The 18,834-nt window shown below is 42.1% G+C and overlaps 1 protein-coding gene across 1 annotated transcript in view; it reads right to left on the reverse strand.

Moving 5' to 3' along the window:
• The window catches only part of LOC122787797 (dynein light chain roadblock-type 1-like), a 196,123-nt gene that overhangs the window by 91,929 nt on the left and 85,360 nt on the right, over positions 1–18,834 (reverse strand). Inside the window, exon 3 of the mRNA XM_044054700.1 lies at positions 114–281. Within this exon, the coding sequence (XP_043910635.1) occupies positions 114–281 (168 nt within the window). The remainder of the gene's footprint in view (positions 1–113; positions 282–18,834) is intronic.

An 18,834-nucleotide genomic window follows, 5' to 3' on the forward strand; every position in this document is an offset into this window, starting at 1 on the left:
CCTGTGTATTATTTGGCATTATAATGGTGTGCATAATATAATTCATCTATTTTTGAGGTTCATGCTGCCAGAACACCAGAATAAAATCCAGCTATTTTTGAGGTTTACATTACCTGGAGCAACCATAATTTCATTCTTCTTGGAACGAATTCTCAGAAATGTCAGATCATTTGTTGGATCAATGTCTCGTACAGTGTTCCTCGCCTTCATGATCAGTTGATGAATAAGCCCTGCATACTGGACAGTGGTAGAATTGTCTACAGTGCTTTTGATAGGAATACCTATATTTCAAAAAAAGAAAGATTCATCAGTATATACAAAAAAAAAACATTTCAGTACAATTTCCTAAATATTCACTATTAAATGAGATAAATCTATAAAATTTTATAAGCTAAATGTAGTCAGGCAAGCTAAAATCAACTGCTCAAATGGGCAATGTTTTAAATGCACTTTTTTTACTTTTTTGTTCTGTACTGCAGATGTACTCTCCTACCCCACAAAATAAATATGCTTACCAGTAAAGACTACATAAAGTCTCAGCTAATACATTTCATTTTAAATATATGTTAACTAGAGCAGAGCACTGACCTGACCAATTCCAGTCCCAGGCCAAAAAAGCAGAAGAATAAATACAAAGGAAGTAATATTTACAAAGTAAAAAAAATAAGTAGAATTTGAAACAGAATACCCAAAGGTGGTATACAGCAATTGTCAACAGAGCAATGATATGTTGAGCATGTACAGCAATATCTGCAAAAGCTGTCAGTACATCAAATAAGTCCATCCTTCAACTAATTTATCCTCACAACATACTTCTAAACTACTGCAACACAGTCAAAAACACTTGTATTGGAAAGAAACTACAATAAATTTGCTACTAAATTTTGGCACAGATGACTGAAAATAAATCTCCATTATACAGCCCTAACATGTTTAAATTCTAGGAATCATAATGGAGGTGGAGAAAAACAGAGTTAATCTAGTAACCCTGCAACAGCACAGAAAACAATGGCAGTATGCCAAGGAAAAAGTTACCGCCAACACACGAATACAGCCTTTCCTGTTCAGGTATGTTAAGAAACCAGAAATGTACATGAACATGCACCTACAATTAGGCATAAGTCATAATGAAACCACTCTAGGATCAGTACTGAAGTGGTGCTGCTGCCACCAGTGCACACCACTTCCACAGTGGTAGTCTAAGCACGTGTCAGTTGTACATACCCTGTACAGCCCAATAGTGACTGTGTATGTACAATGATAATGACACCCTGCAAGGCCTACTAGCCAGCAACTGGATGCAAACATGCTATTAATAATGTCTAAGAGAGTGGGCACTACACCTAGGGATGCTGTGAGGCTATGTTTAAACGTGATTATAATATACTATAAATGTTTGCATGCTATGAACCTGTGGCACACTTGCCTGCTACCACTTGCTCTAACTGGCAACTACCCTACCTTCCATTAGCCTAATCTCAGTGAACTACCCAACCCTCCCTTAACCTGACCCACAACCTTCCCTTAACCCAACCCTCATAAACTGCAAAGCCTCATCACATAACTCCTACTATAACCCTAAAACTCCCATGGTCCCTAGCCCTAACTCTCTTCTCCTGTTCTCTAAACCTTAAGTTGCAGAGTGCTCCCTAACTCTTACGCTCCCTTTCCACTCCTTAAATCTAATGACCCAGTCTGATTGTTGCCTAAAAATCTAATCTAAACTCCTAGCACCTCTCACTCCTTTCCTCTGACTACTACATTTACTTGACCTTAACATGAATGTGTGTTTGGGCAAGGTGTGGCAGCTCCATTATCTCCTCACGATGGTCACACCAGAGCCTCAATTTGCCGGAACACATATTCAAATTCAAGTAAGAGCAACAGCTCATGCCAGCATCTAGAAGCTCAAGCTGCTGCAAGTGTACGGTATTCAAGCACCCAGTATTTGAGTACTTAGCAGAACACCCTACAATATATACTTATTTTACACATTTATTTATTGTAAAACGGCTTCAATTCTAGAAATATAATGCTGCTGTGTAGCTGGTGTAAAGAATGTATTTTGTATTATGCCTCTCATATTACATCTCAGGGCTCTGTGAAATTTCAAGCACTACAAAAATCTTTGGGGTTTGCTCTACTGCCCGGGATTGGAAAATGGAAGCTGAACAGATTGCATCCAAGTAAAATAAAGGAAAAACTTAAAACACATTTCCCTGTTGAAGACTGTAAAATGACCCTTGCGTATGAGGATAAAGTCAGCAATGTCCAGTAGAAAGAAAACCTTCCCAGACCCATGTGTCAGGACAAAACAGTAAACTAGATCAAAAGGAGGCAAGTCAACTTCTCTTTTATAAATTTAAGTTCCTAAGCTCACACCACCAGATTTCAGTATGTAAAGATTATCTGAATGCTAGTTCTTTACTCTGTACTTAATGATACTCTGCATTTTGGGTCAATATTAGCACATCGGATCATTCAGTTTAGCGAATGGCATTTTCAGTGCACTTACACTGAACATGCCATTCGTTGAATTGTTCACACCGAGATCATGGTACAGTGAATATCGGAAATTTGCCCTTTCCTCACTGCAGTGCGATCTCGGAGCTGGTATATATAATTAGCAGGGGGTGTGGGGGGCACAGCCCCCCCCCCACAAGAGTGGAATTAGATGATCACCATTGCCAATGAAGTGCCATTCTTCAAAGAGGGTTTTCGATGATTCAATATAGACCCTGCATTTTAGGCTATATTCTGTACTGACTAGTACTCCTATTTTGCTGCCTATGGCTTATTTTGCATCTGAAAATGGATTTCAGACAAACCCACCTGACCAACTAGTTAACTAATAAATGTCACTGAAGTCACATATGTAAAAGCTTTCTCAGCTTTTAACACCAGCGTCTAATATTACATGACATCCATACTGGAACAAGCACAAATGGCTGAAAGGCGTAAATAAATGGATGAATCAGCCAGCTATGCGAATACATATGCTCAGCTTAAGCACAATTTTTATTAGGCCCATCAGCCTCTTTTGAAATAGGCTAAGATAATTAGAGAACAAATGCCATTATGGATTAACTGGCAGTTTACCTTGGAAGGTTAAGGCCATGAGCTTCATCCTGTAGTCCTGGCTTTCCCCCCTCAACTCTCACTGCAAACTTTACGACTGTGATAATACAGAAAGTCCTTATTGTTGACCTTGAAAAGGGACTCGTGTCCAGTGGGCTTACTAGTTAAAGATAAAGACGTAAACATGGGTAAAATGGTTGTGCATGGCTTACAATGAGTTTTTGATATTGTGCCTCACCACTTTACTGAAAGGGCAGATTTTTTTGTATGCATTCTATCTCTGTTGCCTTACAATAAATCAACCATATGTATTTACTTTATTCTTAGATCCTTTCTTTGAATTGAAAGAAACTCTGGTGTAAAAGAAATATCCCTGCCTTACTGTTACAGAACTTGTGTTCCCTTTTAATTTATTTACAATTCATTCCTATTGATATTGCTTCTGTTTACGTTTCCCTACTTTTGAGAGGTCAGCTGCAGGCATACTCTGTTTTTTGCATGTTTTGCTATGTGGTCCTTAGGACCTGAGGTAAACTTTTTAAAGTACATCATTTTTACTGCATTTATCTACTTAGTTTTACATCATAACTTATAAAGAGTTATGTACAATCTGCTGCCTCACTGCTGGTGCCACTGCACACTAAGCCTGCCTCTGACTCCTCATCTACCTCAACTTCCACTGCCTGATGTGCGGAGGACTGCTTGCCCTGCACGTGCCCATCCTACTGTAACTGCCTCCCAAGTACAATATTGTGCAACACTGTATACAGTGTCAGTATTCAAGCACTCCTGGCAGAGTGAAATTGTAGGACCCCCCGGTCTGTTTGACTGTGTAGATTTCTGATGGGTGTCATGAGCCAGCACTCCAGGGCATCTCTGAAATCACCAACAAGATGCCCTTGTTATCCCTTGCAAACCACTGATACAGCTCATGCATGCCATATATGAGACTCATGCCAAATGCCTGGGTATCCTGCATGCGTACACTGTAGAGGATACCCTGTGCCTTACACACCACTTGGCAGTTGCTGGAGTGATAACCTTTGCAGTTCAGCAGGTAGGGCCTTTACTTCAATATGTGTATCTCAAGGAAATGTCTATAGAGGACTCCCACATGGTGCTGGCTTTCTCCTTTGTGCTATGTCGGAGCCACATTTGTTCCTACGCATACTGCAGTATGACTTTCAGAAATAAATGGAGTACTATTGAGCAAGATGCCTGAGATATCTCCACTGTATCCCCAGTAGGCCACAGAAAAGTCCATGTACTTAATATATGTAAAGCCACACAAACTCTTGTATTCACCTAGATAGGTACTCCATGACTCCCAAGAGGCTGCAGATGAGACCATTGTCCACAATTTCTTGCACTGTATCTTTGTCCAAATGGTACCAGTCCACTATGTCGATGTCAAGCAGGGCACAAAACATTCAGTTCAAATTGGATGGCCCTGCACCACTAAGTACATGAAAAAGCGACTATAACTGCTAGATGGAGGTAGTGGCTGTGGATGAAAGTAACATACTCTCTGAGTTTTCCTCAAATAACTGCCCGACTTTGAAAGACAAATGTGCATTTCTGTTAAATAAAAGTCAAAATACTTGTGACTACTGCTTGTGTGAAACAAAACTGAAACATAGCTCGAATGTTCCTGATTTTACAGAATGCATGTGATTTTGCATCACATTTTCTTCCCTGTTCATCAAAAAATGTGATGTTTCTCTCAATCCACAAGAACTGTAGAATCAAAATAATGACAGCTGTTTAAATGTCAGTCTTGCTTTCTCAGTTCAGGCAGTCTGGCATTGCACGACAAGTGTACATTTGTAAAAATAATTTGAAATACTTCAGCTACTGTATGCTTGTATGAAAAATTAGAAATGCACTGATAATTAATCATTTTACCAAAATCATATGTCTAAAATGAAAGTCAACAGTGAAGCTACAACTGCTGAGTATGAGGAGCAGTCTGTGAAAGGGAATCTGGCTGTCATGGCCAAGTTGAACAGTCACTAGTCCGCGTTTGCAGGACTACTATGCATTTACGTAAAACAAATTAGAAATACTCACCATTTTTCCATTTCTTATTACACTTAGACATACGAGATGCACACATTCAAGTGGCTGTAAAGTACAGTTGTGTACACTTACCATAAATGTAGATGTTCGAGTGTATTCACTGTTGCAGTCATTACATTTGGGTAATCTGCTGGCAGGTTGCCCTCAGTCGGCCCGAATAACGAAGTATTGGGTCCTGCGCCAGTTGCTGTCTCCTCTTCCATGACGTCAGGTCGTCAGGGGTATAAAACATGCAGCAGATGCCATTTTATTCAGTTTTTATTGCCCCAGATGTCAGGTGCCCCTCAAATAGGGAGCAAATATAGATAGATATTATATATATATATATATATATATATATATATATATATATATATATATATATATATATATATAAATAAACAGCAATATATGTAAATGCACTTTTAGCAACATAAACTTTACCTTCATCTAAAAGCAAATACACCACAAAGGCTTTAGAATATAGTGAAGGAAAGAGAAGTTATAGAAAAGGGGGATGGCAGGTGGGTAACCCGGACTGCAACAGTGAATACACTCAAACATCTACATTTATGGTAAGTACACAACTGTACTATGTTCTTCGTGTTTCACTGTTGCAGTCATTACATTTGGGTAGAATCCCAAAGCTATGGATGGGAGGATGGAACTAAATAGCATTAGGAGCGGATATAAGGCCCTGCAGAACTGCAGTAGCAAAGCCTGCCCTGGATTTGGAGAAGAGAGGCAAATGATAATGCTTTGTGAAAGTATGAACAGAGCTCCAAGTAGCAACTTCTAGAATGTCTTTGGTTGGAACTCCTCTGAGAAAGGCTGCTGAGGTAGAGGCAGCCCTGGTGGAATGTGACCGGATTCCCTTGGGCACAGGTTTACCATGGTGCAAGTAGCAGAAACGAATGCAGTGGCTTATCCACTTAGAAATAGTCTGCTTTGATATAGCCTTCCACTCTGATCCTGAAGCAAATGCCACCAGCAGTTGCTCAGACTTTCTTAGAGATTTGGACCTGTTTAAGTAGAATCTTAGTTGTCTGTGTGTGTCCAATGAATGCAGAATCCGCTCCCCCTTGTTCTGTGGATTTGGGTAAAATGTTGGCAGGTGAATAGTTTGGTTAAGAGCCACACTGGATACCACCTTAGGCATAAAGGAAGGATTGCTCCTGAGGGACACCCTGTCCGGGTAAAATGTAATAAAAGACTCCACAGCCATGAAAGCCTGTGGTTCTGAAACCCTTCTTGCTGAAGTGATTGCCAAAAGGAAAGCTGTTTTCCAAGATAAAAATGTTATATCTGCAGTAGCTGCTGGTTCAAAAGGAGGCAGGGTGAGTTTTTCCAGCACAAAATGCAGGAGTTGGTGCTCTTCTGGGAGGCCTTAAATTTTTGGCCCCTCTAAGATACTGTTTTAGCAGAGGATAAGAAAAGATGGGAGGCTCCGTGTTGTAATGAGCCGAGATGGCAGAGGCATGGATTTTTATTGAAGAAAAAGATAGGCCCTTGTCAAGCATCTAAGTCAAGTACTGTAAAATCTGAGGGATATTTGGTTTTGCTGTGTCTGTTCCTTGTGTTTGGTTTCAAGCACAGAATCTCCTCCATTTATCAGCATAACATTTTCTACTACTAGGCCTTCTGGCTTCCAAAATGACATCCATCACAGATTTACTGAGAGGTGGTGTTTGAATAATTAAATGATCAGCCATGCTGCAAGGCTCAGAGTTTGGAGCAGAGTGTGCAGAATTTGATTGTTCTGCTGAGACAGTAAATGAGGTATTTGAGGCAAGTACCAAGAAGGGAGTTATGACATATTCCTTAGAATTGGGTACCAGTGCTGGCGAGGCAATTAGGATCATTTTCGTTTTTTCCTGTCTGACCTTTAGTAAGACCTTGGAGAGATGAGGCAGAGGGGGAAGGTATAGACTGAGAGGGCATCCACTTTCCATGCTTGTCTGTAATAAGTCCTTGTGCAGAATTTGTCCAGTTGATAATTTCCAACTGAAGGATAGGGCATCCACTTTCCATGCTTGTCTGTAATAAGTCCTTGTGCAGAATTTGTCCAGTTGATAATTTTGGGGAGAGGCAAATAGATCTATGTCTGGGCTCCCCCATTTCTGTTTTACCATGCTGAAGATTTGTGGATCCAGTTTCCACTCGTGCGGGTCCATAAGATTTCTGCTTAGGTCATCTGCCAGAGTATTTTGTTTTCCTGGCAGGAACTGAGCTTGAAGATGTACTTGGTAAGTCAAGGCTGTGTTCCACAATGCCATGGCTAGTCTGCAAAGGGGGTAGGAATGTGTACCCCCCCTGCTTGTTTATGTACCACATAACCGTGGTGTTGTCCGTCTTTATCAGTAGTTGTCCTGGATGAAGTAAGTCCTTGAAGGCTGTCAGAGCATTCTGAACAGCTAGCATCTCTTTCTGGTTGATATGCAGATGCATTTGCTTTGGGCTCCATATGCCCTGAATGCATCTCCCAGCCAGGTGGGCCGCCCAAGCATAGTCTGATGCGTCTGTAGTTAGGGTTTGGGTGGCAAGGGGTAAAGTGAATGACAGTCCCTTGTTTTGGTGACATGTCTCTGCCCACCAAAGAAACTCCTGTTGTATGCAGGGAATGAGAGGAATCATAGTTTCCAGACTGTGACAATGCTGACTCCATAAACTTTTTAGGTACCATTGAAGTTTCCTCATATGCAGTTTTGCATATTGAATTAGCAGAATGCAGGATGCCATGAACCCCAAAGCCTGCAGAATTGGTCTTGCAGATAACTGGGTTTTTGTTGCCATCTGTTTGAAGTATGTTGTCATTTGCCTTTACTTGTCTGGTGTAAGGTAAGCCATCTGGGCAGTTGTATTCAAGCTTGCACCCAGGAATGTAATTATTTGAGAGGGTACCAGTTGTTATTTCTTTTCGTTTATTGTGTACCCTAGGCATGTTAGAAGCCTTTTTACAAATGCCAGATATTGAAGAAGAATGTCCTTGTTCTCTGCTTGAATGAGACAGTCGTCCAGGTAAGGATAAATTTGTATGCTTCTTTGTCTGCAAAATGCAATTACTGGTGCCAGGCACTTTGTAAAGACCCTGGGAGCAGTAGATAAGCCAAAGGGCAGTGCAGAGAATTGGTAATGCAAAAAACCTGCCTTGAAGCATCTTCTGCATGATTCCCTTATTGGGATATGCAGGTATGCCTCTTTTAAGTCTAGAGTCACTAAAGTACAGTTTTGTACCTACCATAAATGTAGATGTTCGAGTGTTCACACTGCTGCAGTCATCACACTTGGGTTATCCTGCCATCAGGCGGTCCCGCAGTCGGCCAGAGTTCCAAAGTCTTGGTCCGGCGTCGGTTGCTGTCGCTTCTTCCCTGACGTCAGTGCGCCAGGGGTATACAAGATGCATCCGACACCATTTTCTTCAGTTTTTCTTGCCCCAGATGTCAGGTGCCCCCAAGTAGGTAGGCAATACATATTGCTAATAACAATTACACATATAAAATAAAAACAATACCTTCAGTTACAAGCAAATACACCACAAAGGTTGTATAGGATAGAAAGGTATAGATAAGGCCAGCTAGTTCAGAGGGGATGGAAGGAGGGTAACCAGGACTGCAGCAGTGTGAACACTCGAACATCTACATTTATGGTAGGTACAAAACTGTACTATGTTCATCGTGTTACACTGCTGCAGTCATCACACTTGGGTAGAATCCCAAAGCTAAGGTTGGGTGGCTGGTCTATAAGGAGTTAGGATTGGCTATGAGGCCCTGCAGAAATGCAGTGGCAAATCCTGCTCTGGATTTAGAGTAAAGAGGCAGGTGGTAATGCTTGGTAAAGGTGTGCACTGAACTCCAAGTTGCAGCCTCCAAAATTTCCTTGGTAGGTACTCATCTGAGAAAGGCCGTTGAAGTGGCTGTAGCCCTGGTGGAATGTGGCCTAATGTGTTTTGGGAGTGATTTTCAATGCTGTGTGTAGCAGTAACAAATACAGTGTCCTATCCATTTGGATATAGTCTGCTTTGGGATAGCCTTGCCCTGTGATCCTGCAGCAAATTCTGCACAGATGCTCAGTTTTCCTGATAGCTTTTGTTTTGTCCAAGTAGAAGCGTAGCTGCCTGTGTATGTCCAAAGAATGCAGAAGTTTCTCCCCTTTATTCTGGAGGTTTGGATAAAAAGTTGGCAAATGGATGGTTTGGTTAAGAGCCACACTAGATACCACCTTTGGCATAAAGGTAGGGTTTGTCCTTAGAGAAACCCTGTCCTGATGAAAAATTATAAAAAGGTTCCACTGCCATTAATGCCTGTAGCTCTGAGACTCTTCATGCCGAAGTTACTGCTAGGAGCAGAGCTGTTTTCCATGATAAAAATTTTAGATTGGCTGTATTGGCTGGCTCAAAAGGTGGCAGGGTTAGTTTTTCCAAAACGAAATTGAGGTCCCAAGTTGGTGCTGGTGCTCTCCGGGGCGGTCTTATGTTTTTAGCCCTTCTGAGGTACTGCTTTAGCAAGGAATGAGAGAATAAAGGAGGATCCGTGTTGTAATGTGCTGAAATGGCAGAGGCGTGGATCTTAATTGATGAGAAGGATAGGCCTCTGTCCAGCATCTCAATTAAGTAATGTAAAATCTGAGGAATGTTTGGAACAAGAGGGTCAAGGCTTTGAGCCTGGTTCCAGGCACAGAATCTCTTCCATTTTTCTGAGTAAGCTTTCCTGATGCTAGGCCTCCTGGCCTCCAAAAGGACATCCATAACCGCTTTAGAGAGAGGTGTTGCCTGTTTGACTACTGAATCTGCCATGCAGCCAGGTTTAGGGTTTTGAGCTGCCCATGCAGGATCTGATTGTTTTGTTGAGTCAGAAGGTGTGGAATTTGAGGCAAAATCCATGGTGGGCCTTGAGCAAGGTTCCTTAAGATAGGGAACCAGTGCTGGCATTGCCAGTCTGGAGCAATCAGGATCATCTGTGGTTTCTCTTGTCTGGCTTTTAGGAGTACCTTTGAAAGGAGAGGCAGAGGCGGGAATGCATAAACTTTTAGGCTTTGCCAGCTGAACAAAAGAGCATCCACTTTCCATGCTTGTTTGTGATAAGTCCTTGTGCAGAATTTTTATAGTTGGCAATTCAGTGGGGAGGCAAAAAGATCTATGTCTGGGCATCCCCATTTTTGCGTTACCATGCTGAAGATTTGTGGATTCAATTTCCATTTGTGAGGGTCCATGATATTTCTGCTTAGATCGTCTGTCAGAGTATTTTTCTTTCCTGGCAGGAATTGTGCTTGCAGGTGAACTTGGTACGCTAGAGCTGTGTTCCACAAGGTCATGGCTTGCCTGCATAGGGAGTAGGAATGAGTGCCCCCTTGCTTGTTTATGTACCACATAACTGTGGTGTTGTCTGTCTTTAATAATAATTGTCCTGGATGCAGAAGGTCCTTGAAAGCTGTTAGGGCATTTTGAACAGCCAACATCTCTTTTTGATTGATGTGTAGATGCATCTGGTCTGTGGTCCACTTGCCCTGAATGCATTTTCCTGCCATGTGTGCTCCCCAGGCTTAATCCGAAGCATCTGTTGTTAGAGTCTTACTGGCTGTGGGTAGGGTGAAAGGCTGACCCTTGTTTAGTTGACATGCCTGTGCCCACCATCGAAACTCCTGTTGTAGGCAGGGAATCATTGGTATTACTGCTTCTAAACTGTGAGAGTGTTGAGTCCAAACACTTTTTAGGTACCACTGTATTTTCCTCATATGCAGTCTGGCATATGGTATTAGTAGTATGCAGGATGCCATGAATCACAGGGCCTGCAGAATTTTTCTTGCAGGGAGATGGGACTTTTTGCCAATAACTGAAAATATTGAGTTAGTTGAACTTGTTTGTCTGGCGTGAGGTAAACCATCTGGGCCATTGTATTTAAGCTGGCACCCAGGAATGTAATCTGTTGTGAGGGCACTAGTTTTGACTTATTTTCGTTTACTGTGGACCCTAGAGAAGTTAGCAACCTTTTTACAAACGCCAGATGCTGTAGAAGGATGTCCTTTGTCACTGCTTGAATGAGGCAGTCGCCCAGGTATGGATATATTTGAATTCCTTTTTGTCTGCAAAAAGCAACTACTGGTGCCAGGCACTTTGTGAAGACCCTGGGCGCAGTAGATAAGCCAAAGGCAGTGCAGAGAATTGGTAGTGCATTGAACCAGCTTTGAATCTGAGGTATCTTCTGCAGTTTTGTCTGATAGGGACATGCAGGTATGCCTCTTTGAGGTCCAGAGTAACAAGCCAAGCGTTCTTGCCCAGCATGGGTAGAAGCTGCTGTAAAGTCAACATTCTGAATTTCGGAATATCCAGGTAAGTATTTAGAATTGAAAGGTCTAATATGGGCCTCCAGGTCTTGTCCTTTCTGGGGACCAGGAAGAGTCTTGAGTAAAATCCTTGTCCTTGTTCTTGCTGTGGTACTTTTTGAATAGCTCTCATGTCCATGAGGGCTGAAATGTTTTTGTGCCTCTGCCCATTGATTTTGTGGCAGGTCTGGCATTCCTTTTAGCCTTGGTAAAGTATGGAAGTGGAACCTGTAACCTAGAGACAAAATATTCAGAACCCATTTGTCTTGGGTGATTGTTTGCCAGTTTTGAGAAAAAAAGTGCTAGTTTTCCCCCCAAGGGGGCTTCCAAAAGGGAAGTGTTTGGCATATGAAGGGGAAAGTCATTGTGACTGTTTCCTGTAAGGTTGAGACTTGTCCTCACCTCCTTTTGGGGTTGAAGTGCCCCACTGTCTTTGTCTGTTTTAGCCTTGGGGTTGAGATCTGCCTCTTGGGCGTCTGTATCTGCCGCTCTGTGGCCTGTCTGATACTGGAAAGGACCAGTTTTTTTGTAGGCCAATTTCTGCTAAATCGAGGTGGCTGTACCTGTAAGAAATCCTTGACTGTTTGCATAGATTTAGCTTTATCCTCCATTTTCTTTAACACCTCTTCTGCCTTAACACCAAACAAGGTATCATGCTGTAAAGGAGCATCCAATAATTTTGCCTTAACATGATCAGGTAAACTCTTGTTCTTTTGACCAAGCATGCCTTCGAATCACTGAACCTGTAACTTCGGCTCTACAAGAGGCCTCTAGAGAATCAAAACCACATTGCAGAGTATGTTTTCTCACCTGTTCAACTGCATGCAACAGATCCTGCATTTCTTTACAATCAGGAGCTTCTGAGCTTGCAAACATTTTCTGTTTTAACTGAGCCATTAAATATTGTTGGTACTTAAGCATGTGAAACTGGCAATTTAAAGCTCTTACTGCTAAAGTTGCAGAAGTGTATACTTTCTTCCCCCATCTATCCAAAGCTGTGGAATCTCTGTCAGAGGGTACTGGATTTTTTGCAATGGAAGCCTTAACCCCTTTTAGACCCTGAGAAATAGTTTCTGGATCAGCAGAATGGTTTTTATAAAGAAATTTGGTACAGTCAGGGACTCTGTAGTACCTATCTGACTGGTGCAATCTCTGAGCCTTTACTTAGATTCTGAGTAATCCTGACTTTCCCAATTGAAATGCTCCCTCATGGTATATAAAGTTTCCCCAAAAGAATAATCCTCAGGAGGAGAGGCTGAAGGGATAGATTCTTCAGCATCAGAGTCCTCATAGGGTGGTATAGAGTACCCCTGGTCAGAAGAGGAATCAGAGGAAATGGAAACCTGATCAGAGGAATCATAGTCTGTATCCTGCCTAGGCCTTTTCTCAGGAGGGGGATGGGAACCCCTGATTAGAGTAATGAGGTCTTCAGCCATTTTAAGCATCTGTTTCTTAGGCATGGTGGTTTGTCCAGGAGAATGCTGTACTTGTTTCTTTGTCTTTAGTGGTACTTTTGTCTTGGCTGTTGTTTTAAATGGTAAGTTGTGAAGGTCTGAAAACACCCTCAGAAGCCGATGCCTGCTCAGCGGCTCCGGACCCATCTAAGGGATTAGTTTCTGTAGGCCCAATACTTTGAGTTTCCAGAGGCCTAGTTGTCTCCACGTGGGAGTCTGAGGCGGCCTGTGTTTATCCTTGTCCTTGCGTTTTTTCGGTAATGCGGTCGTCGGTTGATCCGACGGCATACTATAATTGAACCTTCGGCCAAAGTAGTGCAAAGCAAAATCAAAACGCCTTTTTATAGTACGTTTGTTAAATCTAGCACAAAACCGACAACTAGTGACGCCGTGATCAGGGCCTAGGCAGGGAATACAGTAAGAGAGGAAGTCCTTATGAGGTATTTGCTTTCCACAAAAAATACAATTATTAACTTTTTCCTGACATCGGTCTGAGGCAAGAAAAAAAGTTTCCCCAATGGGGTACTTAGCTTTATTGAAGACTTCGGATCTGAAATTCGACTTCGAAAATCTCAGGAGTCGGCCGACCGGCACTTGCGAACTGCTTCTGCTTCGGGCACTGCGCGGCAAGAAAGACTGAAGAAAATGGCATCGGATGCATCTTATATACCCCTGGCGCACTGACATCAGAGAAGAAGCGACAGCAACCGACACCGGACCAAGACTTTGGAACTCTGGCTGACTGCGGGACTGCCTGACGGCAGGATAACCGAAGTGTGATGACTGCAGCAGTGTAACACGATGAACATCCAAGCGTTCCTGGCCAGCATAGGCAGTAGCTGTTGTAAAGTCAGCATTTTAAATTTTGGAATGTCCAGGAACGTGTTCAAAATCAATAAGTCCAGTATTGGACGCCAGGCATGATCTTTTCTGGGTACCAGGAACAGTCTTGAATAAAAACCTTGTCTTTTTCCTGTTCTGGTACTGGTTGAATAGCCTCCATATCTATGAGGGACGTAACTTGTTTCTGAGCCTCTGCCCATTGATTTTGTGGCAGATCTGGCCAACCGTTTGGAATTGGTAAAGCATGGAAATGAAATCTGTACCCCTGGGATACTATGTTTAATACCCATTTGTCCTGGGTAATTAACTGCCAATTTTGAGCATGAAGTGCTAATTTTCCCCCCAAGGGGGGTGCCAAAAGATAAGTGCTTGGTGAAGGTAGAGGAAAGTCATTGAGACTGCTTACTGTAGGGTTGTGCTTTGTTTCCTCCAGATTTGGAGGTGGAGGCACCCCATTGCTTTGACCTGTAAGAACCCTGTGATTGGTATCTAGAGCCTTTTGAGCACCTGGATTTGCCTTGAGAGGCTCTGTTGGACACAGGAAAGGACCAGTTTTTAGTAGGCCAGTGCCTACTGAACCTGGGTGGCTACACTTGTAAGAAATCTTTTACAGTTTGCATAGATTTAGCTTTGTCTTCCATTTTCTTTAAAACCTCTTCTGCCTTATTACCAAACAGAGTATCATGCTGTAAAGTTACATCCAACAATTTAACTTTAACATGATCAGGCAGATTTTGCTCCTTGAGCCAGGCATGCCTTCTAATCACATATCCAGTAACTGCGGCCCTGCAAGAGGTCTCCAAGGAATCAAAACCACATTGCAAAGTATGCTTTCCAACCTGTTCTGCTGCATGCAATAATTCCTGTAATTCTTTATTTTCCACACAATCAGAAATCAACATCATTTTCTGTTTCAATAAGCCCATAACATGCTGTTGATATTTAAGCATATGAAACTGGCAGTTTAAGGCCTTAATTGTCAAGGTTGCAGACGTATAAACCTTCTTTCCCCATCTATCCAGCGCCCTGGAATCTCTATCAGAGGGGGTAGGATTTTTGGCTGTAGAGGCCTTTACACCTTTGGGACCCTGTGAGATAGTCTCAGGATCAGCAGCAGGATTTTTGAATAGAAATTTGTGGGAGCCAGGAACCCTGTAATATCTGTCTGGCTTACTAGGAGCCAGAGGTAGGGAATCAGGAGCCATGCTTGATTCCGAAAACACATCATTAACAATGTCTAATAAAGGAGGTATAGCTAAAGGCCTATGCTGAGGAAGAAGAAGGAAATCCGTAAGTCTCTTTTTTGATTCAGAGAAATCCTGACTCTCCCAATGAAAATGTTCCCTTAAATTATGCAAGGTTTCTCCAAAAGAATAATCCTCAGGAGGAGATGCAGATGGGATGGATTCTTCTGCATTTGAATCCTCACAGGGTGGAATAGAAAATTCCTGATCAGAAGAGGAATTAGAAGAAATGGAAACCTGACCTGAAGATTCATAATCAGTGTCTTGCCTAGGCCTCTTAGCAGGGGGGTTTGATTCAAGGTAATTAAGTCCTCAGCCATTTTGATCATCTGTTTTTTAGGCATAGGGGCCTGAGCACGTGGCTCATGCGTCGGTTTTTTAGACTTAGATGTTTTTGATCTTGTTTTTGAAGCTGGCGTCGGTTTTATATAAAAATGTTGAGGCCTGAAAACGCCCTCAGAAGCCGGTGCCTGCTCAGCGGCTCCGGACCCATCCGAGGGAGAGACATCTGCAGGTTCAATACTCTGAGAATCTCGCGGCATACCAGACTCCGCATGGGTCTCGGTAGAGGCCTATGACTCAAAAGTAGCAGGTTTCAGGGGCTGTGAAAGAGCATGAGTACCGGCAAACTAGTGACTGGCTTAGGAGAAGCTTTGTCATCGGTTTTGGACTTCGACGGTCTGTCTCTGTCTTTTTCTTTGTGTTTTTTGTGAACTCCGGTAGTCGGATTGCTAACCGATGACATTTCAGGGTAATTAAATCTGGATCCCAAATATTTTGAAGCAAAAATATACAGACACTTAATAGTGCGTTGGTTAAATCTAGCAAAAAACTGACAGCAAGACACATTATGATCTGGGCCTAAGCAAGGAATACAGTACAAATGACAATCCTTATGAGGTATTTGCTTCCCACAAGTAATGTAATTATTAACTTTTACTGACATCGGTAAGGAGCAAGAAAAAGTTTCCCCAATGGGGTACTTAGCTTTAGTTGAAGACTTCGGTTCTGAAACTCGAATGCGAAAATTTCAGGTGTCGGCCGACCGGCACTTGCGAACTGCTTCTGCTTCGGTTACCTTGCGGCAAGAAAGACTAAATAAAATGGTGCCGGCTGCATGTTTTATACCCCTGATGACCTGACGTCATGGAAGAGGAGACAGCAACTGACGCAGGACCCAAGACTTTGTTATTCAAGCCGACTGAGAGCAACCTGCCAGCAGATTACCCAAATGTAATGACTGCAACAGTGAAACACGAAGAACATCTGAGGAATACAGGCACTGTTGGAATACAATGACAGTAAATCGAATGGCTTTGAATATGTCAGGTAAATCAAAAAGATAAGCATTTATGCATGTTCCACCCCAATCTCAAAAAATGTGTGTGTGGTGAGCCCATGGTTAGAGAACCACTCAGGACCTAAGATACACTTAATCTGCCACTGCCATGTATATTGGTTTATTAAATGTACGGCTCTCATATTCACTGTGGCTGAAATACAGATTTTTTTCAGCAAAACTCTCATGATCCTTGCATTGTCTGCCTACTGGCAATATCTATGGTGCAGGAGTTACACCTGATCCTATTCAAGATCAAATTCTAATGTAGCTGGGTCTGTAACCTCAATTTATACTGGTAACTGCTTTCTTCGTGTGTTCTATAAACCCAGACAGATTTCTGAAGAGATGACAGCAGAGGGTCTGGCTCCTGTTCTTCTTCAAAGAGAATACCATGGAAGAAAAAAATAAAAGGTAGACCAGTTGGAGGTTTGCAGTGATCCATTTAAAAGTAAAATGAGTTTTTGCTCAGGGAAGATTTTTTTTAAGCAGACCACCTAAAATTAAGCAAATGATGTCACCAAAAGACATCTTCTGAAGTGTAAACTAAACTAAAGATCCCCCTTTATTATAATCCATGGAGGACATCATCAGTGTGTGTAAATTTAAAGTTAAAGCCTTCTTCTTTGCCCCTCTCCAGTTTGTGAGGATGGGGGGATTCCATTCCTTCCTTCCTTCCTTTCTGTGACTGTCAAGAAGTAGAACATTATGGTTTTGAGCTAAAACTGGGTGTGGCTTTTTCTATCAAATCAAGGTGATCCAGTGTTATGCAATTGTAGTACATGAACACTGTGCCTGTGATGTCTAGAGGACAGATATTTGACTCCAGGATGTCCACACTTCTGGTTCTGTAAGGAAGACAGGAAGGGCAGGCATCTGCTCTTAAGAGTAAAGGAAAGTTCTTGTTCAGCTGTCTGGTGAATCAACATCCAATATCGTGGCATCTCCAGTAAGATTGCCAAAAGATAAACAAGACAAATGTGATTTCTAGAGCTAAAAGACACAGACATGCCAATAGCTGACCACAATGCTCAAGGGCCAACACCTTGGAAATGAGATTGCTTTTCTCATTTCATTCACTTTTCAACTTTTTAATATATATTTTTCAAACAATGGTCACCTGGATCACAGTAAGAGCTTCACTTCTATGTACCACACAGTCAGGCTTAAACTCGTGTCTGGTACAGCCAGGCTGCTATCCAATAACTACAGCTTAAGAATTTAATCTCTCAAGCTATGGGATATCGTAAGGTTAAAGAATCTGTTCTACAGCCATATCTACCAGTAGCAGATATCAACCTAATATTTTTTTCTGCAGATTTAGATACAGCTACTGATTGTGAAGAAATATAAAAACATTTCATGCTGGAAAAAATAGGCTACTGTATTCTTAGCTCCTTAGGTCAAAGAAGAACAAAGTATCAGGCAATAGCAAGAACACCGCACAAGTTTTTAAACGTAACTACTGAGAATAACAAAGCCAACAATGTGTGGTATTTTGGGTGGCAAAAAAAGAACTGATGTGAACAATCAGAAGGCTCTTTTTTTAGCACTTTTTTCTCCCACTGTCAGCAGATCATTAGCCTCCTCTTATTTGCACCCCATCCCCAGTGCAAGGATCAACCAGGCAGGGCCATCATTCAGACAGGCATCAGGAACAGTTTGATATCTTGTTATTTATGGCTTATCTCTGCACATAAGCTCAACTAAGCATGAGAAGGGGCTCTGCAACAGGCTGCCCCTCTCTTCACGGGATGCTGGCAGCAAGCATATCAGCCAACAGCCCTGAAGCACAGAAGTGGTTTCCCTTGGTCTTCACTATGGAGATTATACTTCCCAGTGTGTTACCCAAATGAATATAACCTTCCTTCTCCCCACATGGGGGAAGAGAATGGATCATGCCCCTTCAGTTTTCTCATTCCGTCTGGCCTCTCCTGTGCCAAGCCCACTAACCAAACATGGATCAAAGTCAGAGCTTCATCCCTCTGTATTCCACAACAGGCTTAGACTTGTGTCTATAATGGCTAGGATGCCATCAAATGACTAAAGGTTGAGAATTGAGTCTCTCAAGCTATGGGATATCACAGGGAGAAAGAATCTGTCTAAAAGCCACATCTGCCTCTAGCACACATTAACCATGCAGACAGCTGACCTATAGTGAACTCACAACTGGATGTTAACTGCTGTTGCATACAAGCTGAATGGGGTGGGGTCTTCTCCACCTCCCAACAATATGCTGATGGTGGCAGCACTTCTCAATGCAGAATTTAAACCATTATCATTTTGCAGGCTGATACAGTGATCCTAACAGCAAGTCAAATATGATTTGACATTTTGTGAATTAACTGTCTTTAGAGTGAATCCTCACATAGATTTAGACTCCTGTCAAAGATCTTTAGGTCTTGTAAGAAAGATACCACAATAAAATACATAGTAAACATACCTGCATACATAATACACACAAAACACTATACATAAATGCATATATAATACACAAAAC

The sequence above is a fragment of the Protopterus annectens genome, chromosome 13.part0 (genome assembly GCF_019279795.1).
Source record: "Protopterus annectens isolate FY-2018-M chromosome 13.part0, PAN1.0, whole genome shotgun sequence".
In the NCBI taxonomy this organism is placed as follows: Eukaryota; Metazoa; Chordata; order Ceratodontiformes; family Protopteridae; genus Protopterus; species Protopterus annectens.